Source organism: Zonotrichia leucophrys, chromosome 17 (genome assembly GCF_028769735.1).
Source record: "Zonotrichia leucophrys gambelii isolate GWCS_2022_RI chromosome 17, RI_Zleu_2.0, whole genome shotgun sequence".
NCBI classification, from domain to species: Eukaryota; Metazoa; Chordata; class Aves; order Passeriformes; family Passerellidae; genus Zonotrichia; species Zonotrichia leucophrys.
Window position 1 is genome coordinate 2,161,659 of NC_088186.1, and position 22,861 is coordinate 2,184,519.

Here is a 22,861-nt window from a genome sequence, read left to right on the forward strand (position 1 = left end):
TGCCCCATCCTGGATGTGCCCAAGGCCAGGTTGGACAGGGTTTGGACAATGGAAGGTGTCCCTGCTCAAGGTAGGGGATGGAACAGGATGAACTTTAAGGTCCCTCCAGCCCAAAGTATTTTATTATCTACAGCTTGAAGCCCTGAGTGTGTGCCTGTTTCCTCCAGTGTTTGGTTTGGTGCCTGGAAATGAGCTTTGCAGCTGCTGGGAGGGATTACAGCTGCCTTCAGGGAACGAGGAATCGATAAAAATCCCATTTCCATTGCAATGTCCTCCCTAATAAAAATTATATATATGTATAAAAGAACTAAAAGTCAAGCAGGAGATTTCTGTTACCTTTCCTCAGGCCCTTGGTGCCCTTTGCAGTCCGTGCCAGCCCTTGTCCCCCTGGCACACCAGGATGAGTTTAGGGCATGGTGAGAGATAAATGGCCCTGGAGGCCAAACCTACGCTTGGGCAGGGTTTTTCCCTGTAGTGACTGCTTGGAATTTGCTTTTCATCCCCCAGAAACACAACTGCAGCATTACTGCTGGAGCCAGGATGACATTACCTGCACCCAGCTGGGTTTAATTTGCTGCAGAGTGCTTGGCAATATCAATTCTTTCTTTGGGCAAAAAAATCACACTCCATAATAAAGCAAGAGGGTTTTTTCTCATTGATTCCCATGGTAAATGCATGAAGCCTTGAAGAAACGAGTCCTTGGGCTTGAGGGGCAGGATGTGCCACAGCATCCCTGGCAGTGTTTGCTGATGTGGGAGTGGATCCTGCTGGTCTGGGATGAGCCTTGGTAGGGAAATAATTCCTGGGGCTTCAGGGGCCAGGAGGAGCAGCTGCCTTTCCTGGCAGGGTTGTGGCAGTGCCACGGTGGCTGTGATGGTGACAGATTGTGGTGGCATCATGGTGACTCTGACAGTGCCATGGTGGCTGTGATGGTGACATGGTGGCTGTGACAGTGCCACAATGACTGTGGTAATACCACAGTGATTCTGACAATGCCATGGTGGCTGTGACAGTGCTGTGGTGACTCTGACAGTGCCACGGTGGCTGTGATGGTGACAGATTGTGGTGGCATCATGGTGACTCTGACAGTGCCACGGTGGCTGTGATGGTGGCATAGTTGTGGCTGTGATGGTGGCATGGTGGCTGTGCCGTGCTGGATGTGACACTGCCTGTGCCAGGCTGGTGTGGGGCCTGCAGAGCTCCTCGGGGCTGGGTGCTGCTGTGATCCCTGAGGGTCACCTGGGCTTCTGGGATGAGAGGGAGAGCAACTTCAGTGCTGCACCTCCTGAGGGATGTGAGATGAGAAAATTCACTGAAAGCGGGCAGATTTGGCCTGTTTGCAATGCTTAGCCTGTTGGACCATGCTGGCCCTGCCTGTGGTGTCCCCAGTGCTGTCTCGTCCCTCCCTCAGCACCTGAGATCCCCCTGTGAGAGATCCCCCTCTCCCCTTCCCTCCCTCCATCAGCAGCATTGGCAGAGGGGCTCAGCCCCAAAGCAGGCACAGCCAGCCCCAGCTCCATCCCTCCCAGGCTGTTTTGAGCTGTTTTGTTTAAAATGTGCCCCAGATTCCCGGGAGGAGCTGCCGCAGTGGGAGCGCTCCGGGTGCTCCGTGGTCCCTGAGAATCCGACACATCCCCGTCTGCAGAGCCCTGGGCAGGGCTCCATCCTGCCAGGAGGGTGAGCCCGAGCATCCCCCAGCCCAGGAAGGACCTGGTGTGGCAGGAGAAGCCCCTGGAGCCATCCCTGCCCGGGTTTGAAGCCGTTCCTCCTCCTTTGAGTAATTGTTCAATTACAGCGGGGGCAGCGCTGCGCTGCCGGTGCTGCCTTTGGCAGGCGCCCAGGCTGTCTGTGAGCACACAGCTGCTCAGCAATTCCCACTCCTGTCCCCAAACCCTGCTCTGGGAGCTCTCCTGGGCAGGGCTGGAGCTGTCCCAGGTTGGATGTCCACCCGGGATTGGATGGAGGAATGCAAAACAGGGCACACAGCTCACCCGTGGCACCCGTCTGGTGAAGCCTCTGTGTCCAAACACCATCACAAAAATGGTGGGAGAAATGGAAAAACATCCCAAAGGGAATCAGGAGGGCTGGAGCTGCCTGGGAATTTCATCAGCAGGTACCTGAGCCCCAGCCTGGCAGGTTCTGTGCTTTATTTGGGAAGGATTCTGGCTCTGCTCAGGTTCCAGCTGGCACCGGCTGCTCCCGGCGCTGAGGCAGCCTGGCCATGGCACGGTGCCCTCAGAGCATCCTGCACAGCCTCCTGGGGCTGCTGGGAGAGGAAATGCTGCAGACCTGCACCGCCAGCCCTGCTCCTCTCCTTCCTCTGAGCCGTGTCTGGTACCCAGAGCCTGCCCCAGGGAGCCCAGCTGGGCCAGCAGCACATTTCTGTAATTCCAGCGTGGTGCAGCCACATTTTCTGTCTGTTTGATCCCTGTGGGTTTGCATGGAGGGTGCAGAGCTGTCAGCTGAGCTGGACTGGAGGGGTGAAGTGGGGTCTGCTGGCACCCACCAGATTGGAGATTTCTGGGGTTTTGCTGGTTTGTTACGTACTTCCCCCCCACCAAAAAAATTCAGAAGAATCTTGTTTGCATCCTGCTACATGATGGGAGAAATTCCTTGAGAAGCTTCCTGGGACAAGAAATCCCTCTATGGGTTAAAATTTTTTGTGTTTTCCTCATGTTTAAGAGAGCTGCCCCAGCTCTGGGGAAATGGAAAGGCTGGAGCAGGGGCTGTGCCCCTCAGTGTCTATTTTAATGCTGGTGGGCTGTGATGTGCTCCTCCTGCCCTTTCATCCTGCACTTTTTTGAACAAACTATTGTGTCTTTTTTTGGGAACTCATCATCTTACAACAAATTGCCTCTAATCTTGGATTAATAAAGTACAATAAATAACCGAGCGAAGAAAACGAAGTCGCTCAGGCATTATGAAGAGCATAATAGCAGTAATTACACTTCCAAGAGAGGGCTGGAACTAAACTTGTACCAAAATCGTTGTTTGCATGGCCTGGGGGGATTCAGTGGGGGAACTGTGGAGGTGGGGACCCTTGGAGTGGTCTGGGATGGGCTGGCACCAGGATGGGAATGATGCTACGGGTGGGAAAAGGATGCTCCAGGTAGGAAAAGGATGCTCCAGGTAGGAAAAGGATGCTCCAGGTGGGAAAAGGATGCTCCAGGTAGGAAAAGGATGCTCCAGGTGGGAAAAGGATGCTCGAGATGGGAAGGATGCCCAGCCATGGCAGCAGGGAGGGGACACTCTGAGCACCCCATCCTGGCTGAGCTGCTGTGAAGGCAGAGCTGTCACGGTGTGTTTTGGGGTGGTGATGATGCAGTCAGAGTTTTGCTTGATTCTCACTCCCAGTTAACTTCCTGACAATGAAATTAAAGGGTATGTTTTACATGAGATCATCTCCTTCCCTCAGCTGGAAATGGAGTAGGAGCTTTGATACTTTGGGATGGTGCTGCTGCCTGGGAAGAGCTATCCCTCATTCAGTGTTGGGGTCTTGGATTCACCTGCAGAGTGGGGCCCCCACAAAGATCTGGGGCTCAGCCTTGGCAGGTTGCCTGCACAGGAACGTGTTCCCTCCACATTATTTTATTTCCTCATCTCTCTGCAGTGTTAAACACCCTGTTCCCCCCAGTCAAGACATGGCTTTTTGTTGCTTTGTTGTTTTCCCAGTGTTCCTTCCTCCTGCAGCCATGGGATGGATGAATACGTGGGCCACTTTATCACAGAGAGTTAGATCTCATCATTTAGTGCTTTTATCCACCAGCAATTACAGCCATTGTCTCGAGGTGGGCCACAGCTCCACAGATCAGTGAACCATCTGTCTGATGGCAGAGATTTATTCAGCTGTTTGTTGCTTTGATCCCAGACAAGTGTCTGGCAGAGGAATCGTGCTCCTGGAGTCTGCGGCTCCTCAAGGCTCTCAATCCTCGGGGGCTCTGATGAATGGGGTGCTCAGGGAGCTGAAAGCCAGCTCCCAGCACTTCCTGGCCATTTTTAATAAGGAGAAGGAGCAATTATCTCGTGTGCAGCACTGTGAGCAGTTGTGACAGCTGATTTATGCCCTGGCACAGAAAAATGATTTGCGGTGTCTGGCTCTGGGAAGGATTAATTTGAGCAGGTGTAAAGGCTGGGCTCTGAGGCTCTGTATTGAGACTGCTTGCTCCTCAAGCCTTGTGCTTATAAATTCTCCTGTTCTCTCTGGCACTGTCCCTTCTCGTGGTGACAGAACCAAGTGTGGTGCAGAGCCCCTCTGGCCACCTCCCCTCCCCTTAGCCCAGCTGGGATGGAGATCTTGTAAAACCCCTTCTCAATTTGATTCCTGATCAGCTGGGCATGGATGTTTGGTAAATATTCATCCCTCCATCCCCAGTAAATCAGGATGTGGTCGGAGCTGGCACCTACATCCCAGAGCCTGCAGTGGCCCCCATCCAGCCCCGGGGAGTTTTGTCCCATCCCTGGGATGTGGGGCTGGCCGAGGGGAGGCAGGAGAAGCCAGGGAAGGTGGGATGGGAATTTCCAGCCCCACCTGCTGCTCCTCCCTGCCGGATGCTGTCAGTGCCCTGGCAGGTGATGCTCTGCCCTGCCAGTGGCCCTGGGTGGGGTTTGGAGCTGGTTGTCAGCCCCTGGGTTTTTCTGGAATGACCAAGAGTGGTATCTTAGCAACAAAGGGAAATTTTCTCCGTTTACAGCGGAATTGGTTTTTTTTTGCAGTTTCCATGCTGGGTGTTTCTCCTCCCCATGCAGAGCAGGGCATGGACAGAGCCAGGACACACTGGCGACATTGGGGGCATTGCTCTCTCCAGCTCCTGCTCTGCTGGAGCAGATAAACGGGGAGAGGCAGCTCCAGAGCTGCTCTTTGGGAGGTTTTGGACGTTCTGAAGTTGTGTGAAGGGAGAAGTTTGTGGCTCTGCTCTCTGGGTGTGTGTGAGCCACAGCCAAGCCTGGGTGCCCAGCAGAGCTGGCCCTGGGGTCACATTGGCTGCTCTGCGGGTCCCTGGGGCTCCTGGCTGGTTTGGGATGGTGGGGACAGCCGGGAGCCCATCCCGAGCCTGGGTCACTATGGGGTGTCAGCGGGGTCACCCAGCGGGGATGGGGCACAGGGGGGCTCTGGGGGTCCTGCCCACCCACCCCACTGACGGCCCCGCCGGGCGCTCTCCCCGCAGGGTGCAGGTCGAGTTCTACGTGAATGAAAACACCTTCAAGGAGCGGCTGAAGCTCTTCTTCATCAAAAACCAGCGATCGAGTGAGTGCTGCGGGCACGGGGAGCGGGAGCCGAGCCCTGCCCGGGCCGGGACAGCCGCGCTGCTCCTGGCCATGAGGAGCCATTGCCACCTGCTGGTGGCCCTGTCCCCGCGTGTCCCCTGCCCGGGGATGCTGCTGCCTCCTGTCAGCTCGGTTTGGGGATGCTTTCCATGGGGAGGAGAGGATGCCTCTCCCTGTGTCCGTGTTCACTGGGGTCCGAGGGTGAGGGAAGAGACGAGGATCTGACTCCATGTTTCAGAAGGCTTGATTTATTATATTTAATATATAATAATATAATATATTATATTTATATAATATGTATTTATATTATATATATTTATATATAATTTAATATATTATATATAATATATTTATACTATATTATATATATTATATTAAAACTGTACTAAAACAGTAGAAGAAAGGATTTTATCAGAAGGCTAGCTAAGAATAGGAAAAGAAAGAGTGATAACAAAGGCTCATGTCTCGGACAGAGAGTCCGAGCCAGCTAAGTGTGATTGGCCATTAATTAGAAAAAAACTGCATGAGACCAATCACAGATTTATTTGTTGCATTCCACAGCAGCAAATAATAATTGCTTACGTTTTGTTTTTGAGGCCTCTCAGCTTCTCAGGAGGAAAAATCTCAAGGAAAGGATTTTTCATAAAAGATGTCTGTGGCATCCCATCACCTCTGCTCGCTGGGGACAGCCACAATGTGACAAACAGCTGGCTGGGGGTAGGGGGGTGTCAGGGGACCAGTGTCCCCATCGGGGAGCCAATGTCCCCATCAGGGAGCCAGTGTCCCCATGGGGATCCTGGCTGTGCCTCCCTGGGGCTCTGGGGACAGCCAGGGCAGGCTGTGAGTTTCCCTCTCCTGCTCCAGCCATGGGGATTAGTCTCCACTTGACTAATGGTGTTTTTATTTTCTTCCTCCGAGATGTCATTAGCTGTCTGGAGGGGGCCTGCTGGTTCATTTATAAATTTGCCTTTTCTTCTCCCGCCTGCATCCTGTTGTCTTGCTAAAAAGCTGTACACCAGGGTGCCCACGGGGAAGTTTTTAATGAAAATGTGATGGATTTCTCACTTGTAATCTGAGTAATAACCCCATGAACTGGCTGGGGAGGCAGAGTGGATGAAGCAGCAGCTTTTCCTCACCACCCCTGCTCTCCTGCAAGGTGACGTGGTCAGTGCTGCTCTGCTGCTGTTAGATGGATGCCTACTCCAGCAGCTCCTGTGTCTCTCTCACATCTTTGGGGTCAGCAAGGAGCTGAGTCATGGTTATTTATCTCTGTGTTGTCTCCTGTGTCTGTGGCACTGCTGGACAAACCTGGGCAGTGCTGCTGCAGCTCCCTGGGGGATCAGGGGGCTCCTGTGCTGGGGGGCTGTGCTGGGGGGCTGCTGGGCTGTCTGGGGTCTGTGGGGATGCCCAGGAACGCTGCCCCATCCCTGCTGCCCTCCCACAGGCCTGAGGATCCGGCTCTTCAACTTCTCCCTGAAGCTGCTGACGTGCCTGCTGTACATCGTGCGCGTGCTGCTGGACAACCCCGAGGAGGGCATCGGCTGGTGAGAGACACAGAGAGCCCCCAGCCCCAGCTGCCCCCAGCCCCAGCCGCCCCAGGGCTCACTGAGGGTGTGCCACGGCTCAGGATGGGTTTGTCACCCCCCCACAGCTGTTTGAATTGGGGCTTTAACAAAATTTCCCAGGCTGGAGGCCCCTGCTCACACCCCGTGGATGGGTGTGGGGGCATCTACTGGCCCTGAGCAGAGCATGGTGGAAAAATGTTCATTTCCAAGTTCTGCCTGACTCTGTCAGGAGCTCAGCCACTCCAGGGCAGCACCATGCAAATGTTTTGTGAAGGCTGAAGCGCTTGAAGACATTAACACTAAATCCCATTGAAGCACTTGAGAGGGAAATACGGTGTGCTGTGTGGATGCTTGAGGTGATGGATGATTCCACACATCAGCTTTGTGCTGGCTTTCTGTATAAGCCTACTTTTAATGTGTCCTTGCTTCGTTTAGCTCGTATATAATGTGATTTTTTTCCCCCAAGAGCTTGGATAATTGGTGATTTGATTTCCCCCTTGTAGAGGCTGCAGACTGCCAAGCACATCTGCACGTTCTGGAAGTGCTTCCAGACCTGTGAGAACGGAGCAGGACACGGATGCTCATCCCTGAGAGCTTTAGCCCAGCTGCAGCTCAGGGAATCCCATTTTCCTGAGGGAATGTGGCAGCAGCAAGGCTGGCCAGAGGGAGCAGAGCCCTCCCAGCAGGGCAGGCAGAGCTCAGCCAGGGCTGCAGCTCAGCACATTGTGCTGATTGTGACCTGGGAATTCCCAGTTCCCTGCAGCTCTGTGCCAGGGAGAATCAGCATTCCACAGCATCTCTGGTAGGGCTGAAGCACCTGAGGGGTTTTGTCCTCCAGTAATGAGATGCCCAAGGCTGCCTGGGTGAGGCTTTTCCTGTGCAAAGCCCTGGCTACAGGAGTCAGGGTGTCTGGATCCATGGAAATGCTGCCTGGGGGTCAATCCCAGCATCCCTGTTCCCTCCTGACTGCTTTTCCCTGCTCTTTCTCCCCAGCTGGGAATGTGAGAAGCAGAATTACACAGCCTTCAACCAGTCCACCAACATCAACTGGTGAGTGGGAGCTGCTCAGGACCCTGGGTCAGCCCTGCCAGCCTGGGGGAGCACAGGGATGGAGGTGGCTCTGCTGGCAGCTGCCTGGGGCTGTTTCCTGGTCCTGGGGCTGCTCAGGGGATGTGGAGCAGCATCCCAGAACCAAATCCTTTGGGTGCACCCTTGGGAATGGCTGAATTCCAGTGCAGGGGCTGCCTGAGCAAACTGTGCAGGAGGGAGCAGCAGCTCCTGAGCCAGGGATGGCCTCAGGTTTGCATTCAGGGGGTGAAAACCCTGACAGCTGAGCTCAGATCCCCTCTGGGTTTCTTTGCAGGTCCCACATCTTTTGGGTGGACAGGAAAACCCCTCTGTGGGCCGTGCAGGTGAGCAGCCCCTGCTGGGTGTGCAGGACCCCAGAGGGGCTGGGCTGGGGGCTCTGCCCCACCTGTGGCACCCTTGGGGGGCTCCCATCACCTGGAGAGAGCCCTGGAGCCCCCCTGTGTGTGTCCCTGCAGGTCAGCATCGCCCTCATCAGCTTCCTGGAGACCATGCTGCTCACCTATCTCAGCTACAAGGTGAGAGCCCGGGCCGGAGGGCTCAGCCTCCTCTGCCCTCCTCAGGAATGGATTCAGGATGTTTGTCTGCCACCTCTGGATGTTTTCCTTTCTCATTCCCCCTCGGGCTGCTGGGTGTGCAGAGCAGAATCTCTGCTTTTTGTGCTTTCTCAGAGATTCAGGGCTGTTTAATGCAGGCTCACTGTTCCTCGTGTCAGGCTGACACATCCCAGATTCCCCGAGCTTGGCAGGGTCACTCCTGCTCTTGCCTCCTGAGGGAATGGCACTGCTCCAAGGAGAGGCACAAGCTGGCTCCTTTGGACCAAAGCCACCTGAAATGGCCAGAAAAAGTGACCTTGACAAATGGCATCTTCTCAGGGACCAGGGGAGGGTTGGCAGCAGAGGCTCAGACCCTGCATCACCCCCTACTCTGAGTGCCAGCCATCTGTCAGTGTCAGTGTCACTGTCCATCCCTGCAGGAAGTGTTGCTGTCCCCCAGCTCTGGGTGGCAGCAGTGACAGACAGACAAACAGACAGACAGATGTAGTGGCTGTGGAGAGGACTGAGGAGTTTGGGAATGTTTCCTGCTCCCAGAGTGCCTGCCATCACCACTGCACCTCTCCTGCACCGTATTTCCCTCATCCAGCAGGGTGGGATCACTTTAATTGTCCTCTGGGAAGTTTTTAAGGTTATCTAATTCTTCTTGGGTTTTAATTCCTCAGGGGAACATCTGGGAGCAGATTTTTCGCATTTCCTTCATTCTGGAGATGATCAACACGGTGCCATTCATCATCACGGTGAGTGTGTCCTGGTGGCATTTAAAGCAGCTCTAAGTGCAGTAATTGCTGTATTTTGGTGATAAAATAAAGACAAATGGGTGTCTGGAATAGTGGATTTTAAGGCTGGCAGGAAATTTTCCCTTCAATATTTGACAATATAATGATTTTCTCTGGAGTGTTATCCCAAACCCCATCCTCCCTTTCCAGCTGCTCTGCTGCAGCCACGGAAGCAGGGCCCTGTTTGGTGGCAGCTCCTGCTCAGCTTGGGTTTGGATCCTTCCACACAGGGAGAATTGGCTGCTTATGGCTCTATTTTTTAAAAGAATGTGGATTATTGCTGCAAATAACCCTTGTTTTTGTAGATATTCTGGCCTCCTTTGCGGAATTTGTTCATTCCTGTGTTTCTGAACTGCTGGCTGGCCAAGTACGCCCTGGAGAACATGATTGTGAGTGATCCATTTCTCCAGCTCCTCGGGGATGTGGAGGGCAGCAGGGCTGGGAGGGGACCCTTGGCTGTCCCGGCTCTGGGGCAGGATTTGGAGCTTGGTGTGTGCCAGGGCATGCCAGGCTGGGAATGCCAGGCTGTGACCAGGAACCCCTCAGAATCCAAACCACAGTGACAGGGGTGGTTGGGGTGAGGTGTTCCACCCATTCCCCTGTTCCCACTGGAGTTCTCAGATCCCAGCCCTGCTGATGGGAATGGACATCCCTTCCCAAGGGCTAAATCCAGGGAATTGCCCTTCACTGGGAAGGGCACTGTGGGAGCCAGCAAGGCAACAGTTGGTGCCCCCAGGCTGTGTGAGCTGCTGGGAGCCCTCCCCTGTCTCCCCAGAACGATCTGCACCGAGCCATCCAAAGGACACAGTCAGCCATGTTCAACCAGGTGCTCATCCTCATCTGCACCCTCCTGTGTCTCGTTTTCACGGGGTGAGTGCTGCTCTCCATTTCCCTAAACCCCCTCCTGACCTTGGGAATCCAGCTGTGCCCACCCTGGGAATCCAGCTGTGCCCACCCACCAGGAATCCAGCTGTGCCCACCCTGGGAATCCAGCTGTGCCCACCTGGGGCAGCTGGCAGAGCTGGGCTCTTGCAGGGCTCACACCTTCCCCTGCTTTGCTCCATCTCCAGCACTCTGAGGGGGTTTTTAAGCCAAACTTCTGATCCTGCCTTGTTCTAGGGTTTGATCAGGGAGTCTTTAGTGAGGGTGCAGCCAGAGGCAGCTGTGGACACGAGGGCAGGGGCAGCAGCTTCCCCCAGGGACAGGTGAGGGATGGCTCATGCACCAGGGATGGTTCATTCACCAGAACCCATCTCACTCCCAGGCTCCAGCCGAGCTCTTCCTCCCCCACACCTCACAGCTCCTCAGGTCATTTGTGTAATTGGCCACTGGGGCTCCTGCTAATTAACTGGGCCCTTTCCCTGCCATTGCCAGCATCCAGGGTGTTTCTTTGGGCAGGGGAGCAGAGCTCATCACTGGCTATTTAGCTCTGAATTAGGCTTTGAATTCTCCTCTGGCTGCTTGCTCTGGGTTGGAGGCATATTAAACCATTAAGTTGCTGAATGGAGGGGAAATGAGGCTTTTAGGCTCATGAGCTTTTGGCAATAAAGACGATGCTCTGATGTGGGTGACTAATGCTATTTCAGAGCTCAGTGGTGCTCCCAGCCCTGCTGCTGGATGAGTTCAGAGGAGGGAAGGTACAATTTGGGCCCAGCAAGGTTTGGGTGACACTTGGGTCCATCAGGATGGCTTTGAGCTGCAGGTGTGTGGGGATCTCCCTGCCATGACCAGGCTTTTCCCTTCCAGGACCTGCGGCATCCAGCACTTGGAAAGAGCAGGTGAGAAGCTCTCCCTCTTCAAGTCCTTCTATTTCTGCATCGTCACCTTTTCCACCGTGGGCTACGGAGACGTGACACCAAAGATTTGGCCTTCCCAGCTGCTCGTGGTGATCATGATCTGCGTGGCCCTGGTGGTGCTGCCTCTCCAGGTGAGACCTGCACAGCCTGGGGGCGCGGAGGGGCTGCCAGCCCTGCCCTGGGGACACCAGCTCCGTGCCCCCTGCAGTTCGAGGAGCTGGTGTACCTGTGGATGGAGCGGCAGAAGTCGGGGGGCAACTACAGCCGGCACCGCGCGCAGACCGAGAAGCACGTGGTGCTGTGCGTCAGCTCCCTCAAGATCGACCTCCTCATGGACTTCCTCAACGAGTTCTACGCCCACCCTCGCCTGCAGGTGAGCCCCAGGCCGGGCTCACACTCTCCCCATAGGATACTCTTGGGGTCTTTGCTGGTCAGAGTGACCCCAAGGGGTTAGAAAGTCTCTTTTCCCAGCCTGGTGGTCAGAGAAGGAGTCAGGGCTCTTCATTTCTCAGTCTCAAGGTTGTTTATTGTATCTTATCTATAAATTATTTCTCTTGGCCTGTCAAGGTCCACTCAGCACGACAGTCGGAGGCACTCTGCCTCCCCAGGGCAGTGTTATCTTTTTATACTAAAAACTACCTGTACAATGTTTGCAATTACTTTCCCATACCTATCACCTATGCTAGACACTGAGCTTTTATTCTAAACCAATCCAAAACTACGTGTACAATATTTACAATTACTTTCCAATACCTATCACCTATGTTAGACACTGAGCTTCTACTCTAAACCAATCCAAAACTACGTGTACAATATTTACAATTACTTTCCAATACCTATCACCTATGTTAGACACTGAGCTTCTACTCTAAACCAATCTAAAACTACGTGTGCAATATTTACAGTTAATTTCCAACACCTATCACCTGTGTTAGACAGTGAGCTTCTGCTCTAAACCAATCTAAAAGTGCCACCATCACAGCAGAAGATGGAGGCCAAGAAGAAGGAGAAAGGCTGGACATGCTCAGATTCCTTGTCCCCTCAACCCCCATTCTAAAAACCTCTGTTTTTGTAAAGTGTTTTGCCAGGAGCGAGAATGTCCAACACTTGGCTTGGTTTTCCTGTTTGTTACTTTGCCTTTTATTAAACCTTTTTGCTTCTAACGCTGCAACAGAAGCCATCCTGCTGATTTTTGTGCTTCCAAAGGCAGCTGAGCTATCCTGAGTGTGTTACAGACCTCCGAGAGCTGATTAGAGGTGGCTGGAGGAGGTTCCTGTAGCAGTGGCCTCTCTCCTGCAGGATTACTACGTGGTGATCCTGTGCCCCACGGAGATGGACATCCAGGTGCGGCGCGTGCTGCAGATCCCCCTGTGGTCCCAGAGGGTCATCTACCTCCAGGGCTCTGCCCTCAAGGACCAGGACCTGATGAGAGCCAAGTGAGCAGAGGGACACTGTTGTAGCCATGATATTTCCCGAAAAATCCCTTTGCCAGGGTTTTTCCTCCTGAGAAGCTGAGAGGCCTCAAAAACAAAATGTAAACAATGGTTATCTGCTGCTGTGGAATGCAATGGGTGCATCTAATTAATTGTGGTTGTTTCTAATTAATGGCCAGTCACAGTGAGCTGGCTCAGACCCTCTGAGTGTCAGCAGCTTTTGTTATCATTCCATTCCTTCCTTTCCTTTCAAGCCTTCTGATGAAATCCTTTCTTCTTCTCTTTAACTGTAGTTTTAATATAATATATATCATAAAATAACAAATCAGCCTTCTGAAACGTGGAGTCAAGATTCTCATCTTTTGCCATGTCAGGGCTGCCTGTAAACTTCCACAGGACACCCTGCACACCCCAGTGACCCCAGTGCCACCCCAGCCTGTGCTGGCTCTGGGGGCTGGCAGGGTGTGGTGGTGCTCACAGGGGTCCCAGGATGAGGGAAGAGAGGAGAATCTTGATTTTATGTTTCAGAAGACTGATTTATTATTTTATGATATATATTGTATTAAAAGAAAATGATATATTAAAACTATACTAAAGAATAGAAGAAAGGATTTCATCAGAAGGCCAGCAAGGAAAGGAATGGAATGATAATAAAATCTTGTGGCTGCTCACAGCCTCGACACAAGTGGCTGTCATTGGTCATCGAGCAAAAATGATTTCACATGCTGGGTAAACAATTCTCCAAATCACATTCCGAAGCAGCAAAATGTGGAGAAGCTGAAGCTTCCCAGCTTCTCAGGAGGATTTTTCATCAAATATTTTTGTGCCAGCAGGGCCTGGTGGGGTGGGCAGTGCAGCTCATGGGGTCTCTGCTCTCTCCTGGCAGGATGGACAATGGAGAAGCTTGCTTCATCCTCAGCAGCCGGAACGAGGTGGACAGAACAGCAGCTGTGAGTCCAGCCAGGGCTGGGCATGGGGCATTTTTTGGGCAGAAGGGACTGGGGTGGTGTTGGTGTCACCTGTGCCTGGCAAAAAGGAGGGTGCTGGGAAGGGGCTGAGTGCCAAGGGGAACCTTGGGGATGGCACAGAGACCTGCACAGCACACTGAGCCCTGTGGGCTCACCTTCCTCCTGCTGGGTGCTGGGTTCAGGGAGCACCAGGGCCAGGAGGAGCCCTTGCTGTACATCTCCAGGGTGGCTGGGAGCTTTGCAGCTCATCCCAGGTGTAGAAGCCTTGGGGAAAAGAAATCATCAACCGAAAAACCAGCAACCAAGAAACCATCAACCAAGAAACCATCAGCCAAGCAGCTCTTGTTGCTCTTGTCCCTGTCCAGGACCACCAGACCATCCTGAGGGCCTGGGCTGTCAAAGACTTTGCTCCAAACTGTCCTCTCTATGTTCAGATCTTAAAGCCAGAAAATAAATTCCATGTCAAGTTTGCAGGTGAGTTGGAGAAGCTGCACAGCAGCTCTTGCTCAGCTGAGAGCCCTCCTGGACTGGCAGGAGGGAACACCCAGTGCCCAGCACCACCCCAAAATGACCCCATTGCCAGGCCCTGTCCCCCTCCCCTCCCTGATGGTCCCCTCTGCCTTTCAGATCACGTTGTGTGTGAGGAGGAGTGCAAATACGCCATGCTGGCCCTGAACTGTGTCTGCCCTGCCACCTCCACCCTCATCACGCTGCTGGTGCACACCTCCCGTGGCCAGTGAGTGCTGTCCCCACCTGTCCCCGCCTGTCCCTTGCTGTCCCTGCCTGTCCCTGCCCTCCCCTACCCCTGCCTGAGCCTGGAGGGTGGCAGAACTGAGGCCTCTGAGCTCAGGGGAGAGGGCTCTGGGATGGTTCTGGGGAGCACAGAGGGGTTTGAGATGGTTCTGGGGAGCACACTGGGGTCTGGGGTCCCCCTCTAGGCTAAAAACAAAATCCCATTTTGTAAGGGGACCACACCAGTGCAGCTGGGCTGGGCAATGCCAACTTTGCAGAGGCTGGAGGTAAAATTATCTTTGTATTGGCACGGTGCTGCTGGCAGGAAGGTGAATTCACAGCACAAGCAGCCCCAGCCCCTGCAGGGTTTTTTGGTGGGTTTATATCCAGCATGGCTGGAAGGAGCTCTGCCAGCACAGGAGAGCAGGGCTGTGTGCCCTGCACTCCTTGACCATCAGAAATGTCTGAATTTTGGGTAAAGTGCCATGAAATCAGTTATGAAACATCCCTGCCAGATGCCTCTGGCCCGTGCTCGGGGCTGTTTGCCAACACGGGCTCTGCACCTCCCCCTGCACTCTGCAGGAGCCCTGTTAAATAAAAAGGCACTTAGAGCCCAAAGTGAGAACGAGCTCATCCTGGGAGAGCACCAGCAGCCCGTGGCCATGTGTCACTGTCACCTTCCTGCTGCCGGGCTCGGGGACAGCTCCAGAGGCTGTTGGTGCTCTGCCCTGGGACCTGTGCTAGAACCAGGGGTCTATCACAGCTCCAGGGGTCTCATCTCATCCTTGAGGGTGCCATTCCAGCCCTGAGGGTCCTATCCCACCCCTGGGGGTCCCATCCCAGCTCCAGGGGTCCCATCCCAGCTCCAGGGAGCTATCACAACTCCAGAGGTCCCATCCCAGCCCTGCTGGGTCCATCCAGCTCCAGGGTCCATCCCAGCTCCAGGGAGCTATCACAACTCCAGAGGTCCCATCCCAGCCCTGGTGGGTTCCATCCCAGCCTTGGGGGTCCCATCCCAGCTCCAGTACCCCATCTCACCCCTGGGAGTCCCATCTCTCTCCTGGGCATCCATCTTAGCTCCAGGGTTCCCATCCCAACTCCAGGGGGCTATCACAGAACCAGGGGGTCCCTTCCCACCCCTGTGGGTCCCATCCCAGCTCCAGTACCCCATCCCGCCCCTGGGAATCCCATCTCTCTCCTGGGCATCCATCTCAGCTCCAGGGTTCCCATCCCAACTCCAGGGGTACCATCCCAACTCCAGGGGTACCATCCCACCCCTGGGTCCCATCCCAGCCCCGGGGTCCCCGCTGACGCTGGTGCTGCCCTTGCAGGGAGGGCCAGGAGTCTCCGGAGCAGTGGCAGAGGATGTACGGGCGCTGCTCGGGCAATGAGGTCTATCACATCCGCATGGGGGACAGCAAGTTCTTCATGGAGTACGAGGGCAAGAGCTTCACCTACGCCGCCTTCCACGCGCACAAGAAGTGAGGGCAGGGGGCTCTGGGCAGGGGGATCTGTCTGTCTGCATGCCTGGGGGCAGGGCTGGGGCTGCTGCGAGGTTCTTTGAGGGGATTTTCCCCAACTGGGAATGCCCAGCCCTGCTCGTCCCACAGGAGGGTGTGACCATGTTCACAGGGGTCTGGGGATGAGGGAAGAGATGAGGATCTGACTCCATGTTTCAGAAGGCTTGATTTATTATTTTAATATATATATTATATTATATTAAAATTATATATATTATATTAAAATATTTTTATTAAAATATAAAATATATTACAGACCGACATTTTAATATATATAAAATTATATCTATTATATATTAAGATATATAATATATGCCATAAAATCTATTTTAATATATTTTTAATGTAAAAATATATTAAAATATATTTTATTATATATATTATATTAGTTTTAATATAATATATATAATAAAATATTAAATAGAAGAATAGAAGAAAGGATTTAATCAGAAGGCCAGCTAAGAATAGAAAAAGAAGGAATGATAACAAAGGCTCTTGTGTTGGACGGAGAGTCTGAGCCAGCTCACTGTGGTTGGCCATTAATTACAAACAACCACATGAGACCAATCACAGATGTACCTGTTGCATTCCACAGCAGCAGATAACCATTGTTTGCATTTTGTTCCTGAGGCCTCTCAGCTTCTCAGGAGGAAAAATCCTAAGGAAAGGATTTTCCATAAAAGATGTCTGTGACAGGAGGGGATTTTTCCAGCTGGGAATGCCCAGCCCCTGCTCCTTCCCCCCCAGGTACGGTGTCTGCCTGATCGGGATCCGCAGGGAAGAGAACAAGAGCATCCTGCTGAACCCCGGCCCCAGGCACATCATGGCAGCCTCGGACACCTGCTTCTACATCAACATCACCAAGGAGGAGAACTCTGCCTTCATCTTCAAGCAGGAGGAGAAGCAGAAGAAGAAGGGCTTTGCGGGCAGCTACGACGGCCCCTCCCGGCTGCCCGTGCACAGCATCATCGCCAGCATGGGTGAGTCGGGGGGCTCGGGGGGCAGCAGGGGCTGGCACACCCCCTCCATCACCTCCCCCACCTTTGGGTTCCTTTGGGTTCCTTTGGGTTCCTTTGGGTTCGGTTTCCTCCCCACATTTGGGTTTATTCTGTGTTTTGCACTCTCCTTGCCATGCTCCTCCCCTCCCCAAAAACCATTTCCATGTTCTCTCCCAGCCATCTCACCAGTAAAATACACATTTCCTTGCACTCTGCGTGCTCTCAGCAAGCTCAAATATCATTATTAAGCCTCGTGATGTCCATTATCATTAAGGGTATTTGCATAAATGCCCCAAGCCTGGATTTAGCCCCCAATCATTTCCAAGGCTGGAGGAAGAAATGCCGTGGGGCACATCCTAAATCACGTTTATGCTTCCCAAGCTGTTGTTCTCCCTGCAGCCAGCGGTGCATTTGTGCAAGTGAAAAATACCATGAGTCATTACTTCCCTCTTGTATCTGGGGAGAACAAGTTTTGGAGCCACACGAGCACATTATATTTCAAGCAAATAATTTATGTGTTTGTACTCCTGAGCAGCAATTTGCATAGATTATCCCCCAGCAGGCCTCGGAGCGCTTTGCTGAGCGCTGTTTGTCACACAGCTCCACTCAGAGGGACCTTTGGCAGGGTGAGGAGAGGGACAGACAGACATGACGTGAGTGCCAGCAGGGCAATGGTGTTTGGCAAGGCCAATGTCTGGGCTCTGCTTCTTGGGACACTCCATCAATGTGTTTGGTTTTTGGAAGCTGCTGGAGGACAGGATGAGGAAGTCTGTCTTGTTGGATATTAGGAAGAATTCCTTCACAGACAAGGCTGTGAAGCTTTGGCACAAGGCAGTGGTGGAGTCACCATCCCTGTTCTGTAGATGTGGCATTTGGGGACATGATTTAGTGGCAGGTTGAGAGTGCTGGGGGAATGGCTGGATTCAATCTCAGAGGACTTTTCTATCCCTAAAGATTCTGATATTCTAAGGCCTGGAGCTGCTCAGGAGGGATGGGGGAGGTTGGTGAGGGCATTGCTGCCTGCCTTCCTCTCCCTGGGGCGAAGGGACATCCACAGGGAGGGCAGTGCCAGGGCAGATGTGGTTCCTGACCCTGCTGGTGTCTCCCAGAGCCCAGGAGGAGCTGTGGGCAGGGGTTGGGCTGCAGGGCTGTCACCTCAGAGACACATCAGCATGGCAAAATCTCCTGCAGAGCCTGGTTTGGCAGTTCAGGGAGCAGCAGGTTCAGCTGGCCATGGAGCTGTGAGGGGAACAGAGAGAGAGACAGCCCCTGGGGAGATGCTGCACACAGGTGGAGAACATCAGTGGGGGCTTCACCTGCACTCCCCATGCCCACCAACAGCTGAGCATCATCCGGGCTGTCATCCCCGTGCAGGGCTTGGGGACAGGAGGCTGCTGTGACATTTCCCCCCCTTAGAGCGTGTTTGCCGTGCTGCCTCCCCCGTGTGTGTCCAGGTACAGTGGCCATGGACCTGCAGAACACCGAGTGCCGCCCTGCCAACAGCAGCAAGCTGGCCCTGCCCGCCGAGAACGGCTCGGGCACGCGGCGGCCCAGCATCGCCCCGGTGCTGGAGCTGGCTGACACCTCCTCCCTGCTGCCCTGCGACCTCCTCAGCGACCAGTCCGAGGACGAGATGACGCAGTCGGACGAGGAGGGGTCAGCAGTGCTCGAGTGAGTCTGGTGCTCTCTTTGGCTGGTTCGTTCCAGTGGGACCTGGTGGGATTCAGGCGCCTCTGGCTCATTGTGGCTGTGTGCTCACCCATCCTTGTGGTGGGGTCACCAGGGGGATGTGAGAGATGAGAATTGACTCTGACTTCTCAGAAGGTTGATATATGACCTATTCTGTTCTATATCAACTATATATATAAATTTATATTATATTATATTATATTATATTATATTATATTATATTATATTATATTATATTATATTATATTTATATATAATAAATATAATATATATAATATTATAATGATATATATATATACATATAATATTATATATTAATAATATATATATATAGTATATATTATATATATAATAGTATATTATAATATACTATAATTATATGATACCATATGATACCATATGATATAATATAATATTGTATCATATCGTATTATATTATATGAAAATTATATACTAAAACTATACTAAAGAAAAGAGAAAGGATACATTAGAAAGCTAGAAAGGAATGAATACTAAAAGCTTGTGACTGACCAGTCCCAACAGAGCTGGACTGGAATTGGTCCTTGAGTTGAAACAATTCATGTGCTGGGTAAACAATTCTCCAAATCACATTCCAGAGGAGCAAAACATGGAGAAGCTGAGGCTTCTCATCTCGCCAGGAGAAGAACGTGTTGCTGTTGAATGTTTTTCCCCTGCACCTCAGTGCTGGATAAATGAAAAGCTCTCCCTGTCCTCACACAGATTTCTCCCTGCTGCAGGTACGTGAAGGGCTACCCCCCAAACTCGCCCTACATCGGGAGCTCCCCGACCCTGTGCCACCTGCTGCCCGAGAAAGCCCCGTTCTGCTGCCTGAGGCTGGACAAGGTGAGCAGGGGCTGCGGGGCTGCCTGGGCTGAGCCCCCCAGGACGTGCCCACTGAGTGCTGGGCTGTCCCTCCCCACACAGGGCTGCAAACACAACAGCTTTGAGGACGCCAAGGCCTACGGCTTCAAGAACAAGCTGATCATCGTTTCTGCAGAGACAGCGGGCAACGGCCTCTACAACTTCATCGTCCCGCTGCGCGCCTACTACCGCTCCCGCAAGGAGCTCAACCCCATCGTGCTGCTGCTGGACAACAAGCAAGTACTTCTCCAGGGGTGTTCTCCCTCCCACAGAGCCTCCCTGCATTGCCTGGGCAGTTCGTGCTGTGGGGTGGGAGTGTGAGGGAGCAGTGGTGCCATTGTGGGGTTCCCGGGCTGGCTGGCGCTGGGGTTTTGTGTCTGTGTCTGCTGCGTGGACGTGCTGAACCACCTCGCTCTCTGTGGCTCTCCCCCCAGGCCTGAGCACCACTTTCTGGAGGCCATCTGCTGTTTCCCCATGGTTTACTACATGGAGGGCACCATTGACAAGTAGGTGTTCCCACGGGTGGCTGTCGTGCCTCAGTTATTGCATTTAGCCCAGCCCAGACTTTTCGGTCACCCCGTGAGAAGCCCCAGGGTTGGTAGCGTAGAGCTGAGCCCACCTTGGGCTTCTCTCGTTGTCAACCCCTCCCTGGGAGATGGGAGCAGGTGAAGAGCAGGTTGGGAGCAGCCTGGGCTCGCCGTGGAACCCCTGTGCTGCTTCCCTGTGTCGTTTCCAAGGGCTGACCCTGCGCTCTTCTCTTTGGGATCTGCCCAGCCTGGACAGTTTGCTGCAGTGTGGCATCATCTACGCTGACAACTTGGTGGTGGTGGACAAGGAGAGCACCATGAGTGCTGAGGAGGACTACATGGCAGATGCCAAGACCATTGTCAACGTCCAGACCATGTTCAGGTGAGGGGACACTACCAGGATGGGTGCCAGTGCCTGGGGTGGTGGCTACGGACACTGGGACACAGCTGGCGCTGGGTTTGCTGCAGAAAGCAGAATGTAACCAGCTGTTTCTGACCTCAGACAGCACAGGGATGACTGTGGTCTTCCTCAGGCTTTAAGTCCTCAGAGACAGCTGCAGGACAACAGATCTCTTTCCGTTGCAGGCTCTTCCCCAGCCTCAGCATTATCACGGAGCTGACCCACCCCTCCAACATGAGGTTCATGCAGTTCAGAGCAAAGGACAGTTACTCTCTGGCCCTTTCCAAGCTAGAAAAGGTAAGAGGAGATTGTTCTTTGCACAGGGGCCTGGGAAGTCAACACTGACAGTGACTATGTCCAGAAAACCCAATCATGTCTCACACATTTCCATGGAGAAAAAATATCTTTTTCTACAGCACAGAGATGCTGCCCTGGTTTCCTCCTGCCACACCCACCATAAACATTACACCTATGCCCTCCCATTGCCAGGAGCCCTCTAATTTTCTGTGCAATCTAAGCTCAAACTTCCCTTTTTTCTTGCAGAGAGAGCGAGAGAACGGCTCCAACCTGGCCTTCATGTTCCGGCTGCCCTTCGCTGCCGGGAGAGTCTTCAGCATCAGCATGCTGGACACGCTGCTCTACCAGGTGAGACAGAGCCCTGCAGCTGGGGCATCCCCCAGGGAGCAGCTGAGCCAACCTTTTCCCTGGTTTTCCTGCCCAAATGTCTCCGCAGTCATTTGTGAAGGATTACATGATCACCATCACTCGGCTGCTGCTGGGCCTCGACACCACGCCGGGCTCCGGGTACCTCTGTGCGGTACGTGCTGAGTCCCTTGGGGTGGAGCCATCAGCCAAGGGGGTCTGATCTGGTGGCATCTGTCACCTGTGCACGGGCTTGGGGGCTCCCCTCTTCTGCAGATCTGGGGGGGAGCTGTGTGGGGTTCTGGGGTCCCCAGGAGGGAGCAGTATGGGGTTCTGGGGTTCCCAGGACGAGGTGAGAGATGAGGATTTGACTCCAAGTTCTCAGAAGGCTGATTTATTATGATCTATTCTATTCTATTCTAAAACTATACTAAAGAATAGAGAACAGATACAGACAGAAGGCTAGAAAAGAATGAATAATAAAAACCCGTGACTCCTCAGAGAGTCTGACACAGCTGGGCTGTGATTGGCCATTAATTAAAAACAATTCACATGCTGGGTAAACAGTTCTCCAAATCACATTCTAAAGTAGCAAAACATGGAGAAGCTGAGGCTTCTCATCTTGCCAGGAGAAGAAATCCTGGTGAAAGGTTTTTTCAGAAAATATCACAGTGACAGAGCATCATCGCCAGGTCATTGTTCCCCTCCATTTTTGGGGAACCTCAGTGCTGCCAAAAGCCCAGGAGCTGCCAAGGACCAAACTCTCTGTTTTGAAGGCTGAGGTCAGAAATGGCCCCTGATTTTCTTGTGGAAATCAGTTTTGGGGTGGTCATGGATGGGCTGGGGTGGAGCTCAGGAGCAGCCTGAGGTGCAGTGGGGATCCATGCTGGCCCTGCATTGGTCCATGTGGCCCTGTGTCGGTCCATGCTGGCCCTGTGTTGCTCAGATGAAGATCACTGAGGATGACCTGTGGATCCGGACGTACGGGCGCCTCTTCCAGAAGCTCTGCTCCTCCAGTGCCGAGATCCCCATCGGCATCTACCGGACGGAGTCGCACATGTTCGCCACCTCCGAGGTAGGGCACGGGCTGGGAAGGGGCTGTGGTGCCAGCCAAGCTGGGATCCAGGAGGGGGCTGGAGCCCCTCAGAGCTGGCTGCAGCAGAATGGGGAGGGAAGAGCAGGGGAAGGGGAATTTTTGTGTTTATTTCGTTCGAGTGGCCGCACTGGGTGGTGCTGTCCTGGTTCCCCAGCTGGGTCTCCAGGCAGTGCTGGATTTTCTTGGCTCTGCCACCCCCTGGGCACCTTGGGGAGCAGGGTGGGCACAGCAGGGCTGCCCTTTGCTGCACTGACTCGTGGTTTTCCCTTCTCCTCCCCTGCTGCAGCCCCACGACATCCGAGCGCAGGTGAGTGCCGCTCGTGCCCGGCCGTGCCCCCTGTCCCCACCCTGGCTGAGCCCTGGGCTGGCCCTGGCCACGAGAGCCACCCCCTGCTTTGTGCCAGCTCCCGGCCCCAGTGCCAGCACAGCCTGCCTGTCCCCATGGACGGGAGATACTGGCTGAGCCTCAGTGCCCTGATGTAATTAACTGGGATCAGGAGCAAGGGAGGCAGCCAGGATCCCTTTAAATACCTTCAGCGTTCAACTTTGTAAGGAGGCAGTGACGGGGAGCTGAAAGTTGACATTTAATTAAATGCAACCCAGCTCCTTGAGAGGCTTTAAAAGGCTTTATTAATAAATTCCTGCTCACCAGTGGGGATTGCTGGGTCAGATATGTGGCAGCACAGATGCAGTAAGAGGGAAGAGTGGGAGATGAGGGCATGGCTGCACCTGGGGCAGATATCCCAGAGGTGATCCTGTGTGAGATGCCCACAAGACTCCCCTCAGCTTTTCCAAGGGAAGCTGTGGCTGGCCCATTCTGGAAAGTTCAAGGCCAGGTTGGACAGGACTTGGAGCAGCCTGGTGTGGTGGACCATGGCAAGGAGTGGGCAAGGAGTGAGCGCCTTCCAATCTAAACCACTCTGGGATTC

General features: G+C 53.4%; 1 protein-coding gene across 11 annotated transcripts in view; it reads left to right on the plus strand.

Moving 5' to 3' along the window:
• KCNT1 (potassium sodium-activated channel subfamily T member 1) overlaps positions 1 to 22,861 on the plus strand; it is a 78,087-nt gene that overhangs the window by 46,804 nt on the left and 8,422 nt on the right. For 10 of the 11 annotated variants that reach the window (XM_064728122.1, XM_064728126.1, XM_064728123.1 and 7 more), the window contains 26 exons: positions 5,166 to 5,245; positions 6,710 to 6,809; positions 7,824 to 7,880; positions 8,194 to 8,242; positions 8,375 to 8,434; positions 9,136 to 9,210; positions 9,555 to 9,638; positions 10,025 to 10,119; positions 10,996 to 11,176; positions 11,254 to 11,418; positions 12,345 to 12,481; positions 13,365 to 13,428; positions 13,812 to 13,920; positions 14,074 to 14,182; positions 15,510 to 15,659; positions 16,446 to 16,678; positions 18,151 to 18,367; positions 19,144 to 19,249; positions 19,331 to 19,503; positions 19,702 to 19,773; positions 20,042 to 20,176; positions 20,380 to 20,491; positions 20,738 to 20,839; positions 20,928 to 21,011; positions 21,783 to 21,911; positions 22,219 to 22,239. In XM_064728122.1, the coding sequence (XP_064584192.1) occupies positions 5,166 to 5,245; positions 6,710 to 6,809; positions 7,824 to 7,880; positions 8,194 to 8,242; positions 8,375 to 8,434; positions 9,136 to 9,210; positions 9,555 to 9,638; positions 10,025 to 10,119; positions 10,996 to 11,176; positions 11,254 to 11,418; positions 12,345 to 12,481; positions 13,365 to 13,428; positions 13,812 to 13,920; positions 14,074 to 14,182; positions 15,510 to 15,659; positions 16,446 to 16,678; positions 18,151 to 18,367; positions 19,144 to 19,249; positions 19,331 to 19,503; positions 19,702 to 19,773; positions 20,042 to 20,176; positions 20,380 to 20,491; positions 20,738 to 20,839; positions 20,928 to 21,011; positions 21,783 to 21,911; positions 22,219 to 22,239 (2,899 nt within the window). The remainder of the gene's footprint in view (positions 1 to 5,165; positions 5,246 to 6,709; positions 6,810 to 7,823; positions 7,881 to 8,193; positions 8,243 to 8,374; positions 8,435 to 9,135; positions 9,211 to 9,554; positions 9,639 to 10,024; positions 10,120 to 10,995; positions 11,177 to 11,253; positions 11,419 to 12,344; positions 12,482 to 13,364; positions 13,429 to 13,811; positions 13,921 to 14,073; positions 14,183 to 15,509; positions 15,660 to 16,445; positions 16,679 to 18,150; positions 18,368 to 19,143; positions 19,250 to 19,330; positions 19,504 to 19,701; positions 19,774 to 20,041; positions 20,177 to 20,379; positions 20,492 to 20,737; positions 20,840 to 20,927; positions 21,012 to 21,782; positions 21,912 to 22,218; positions 22,240 to 22,861) is intronic. The other variant, XM_064728124.1, reaches the window with a different exon arrangement.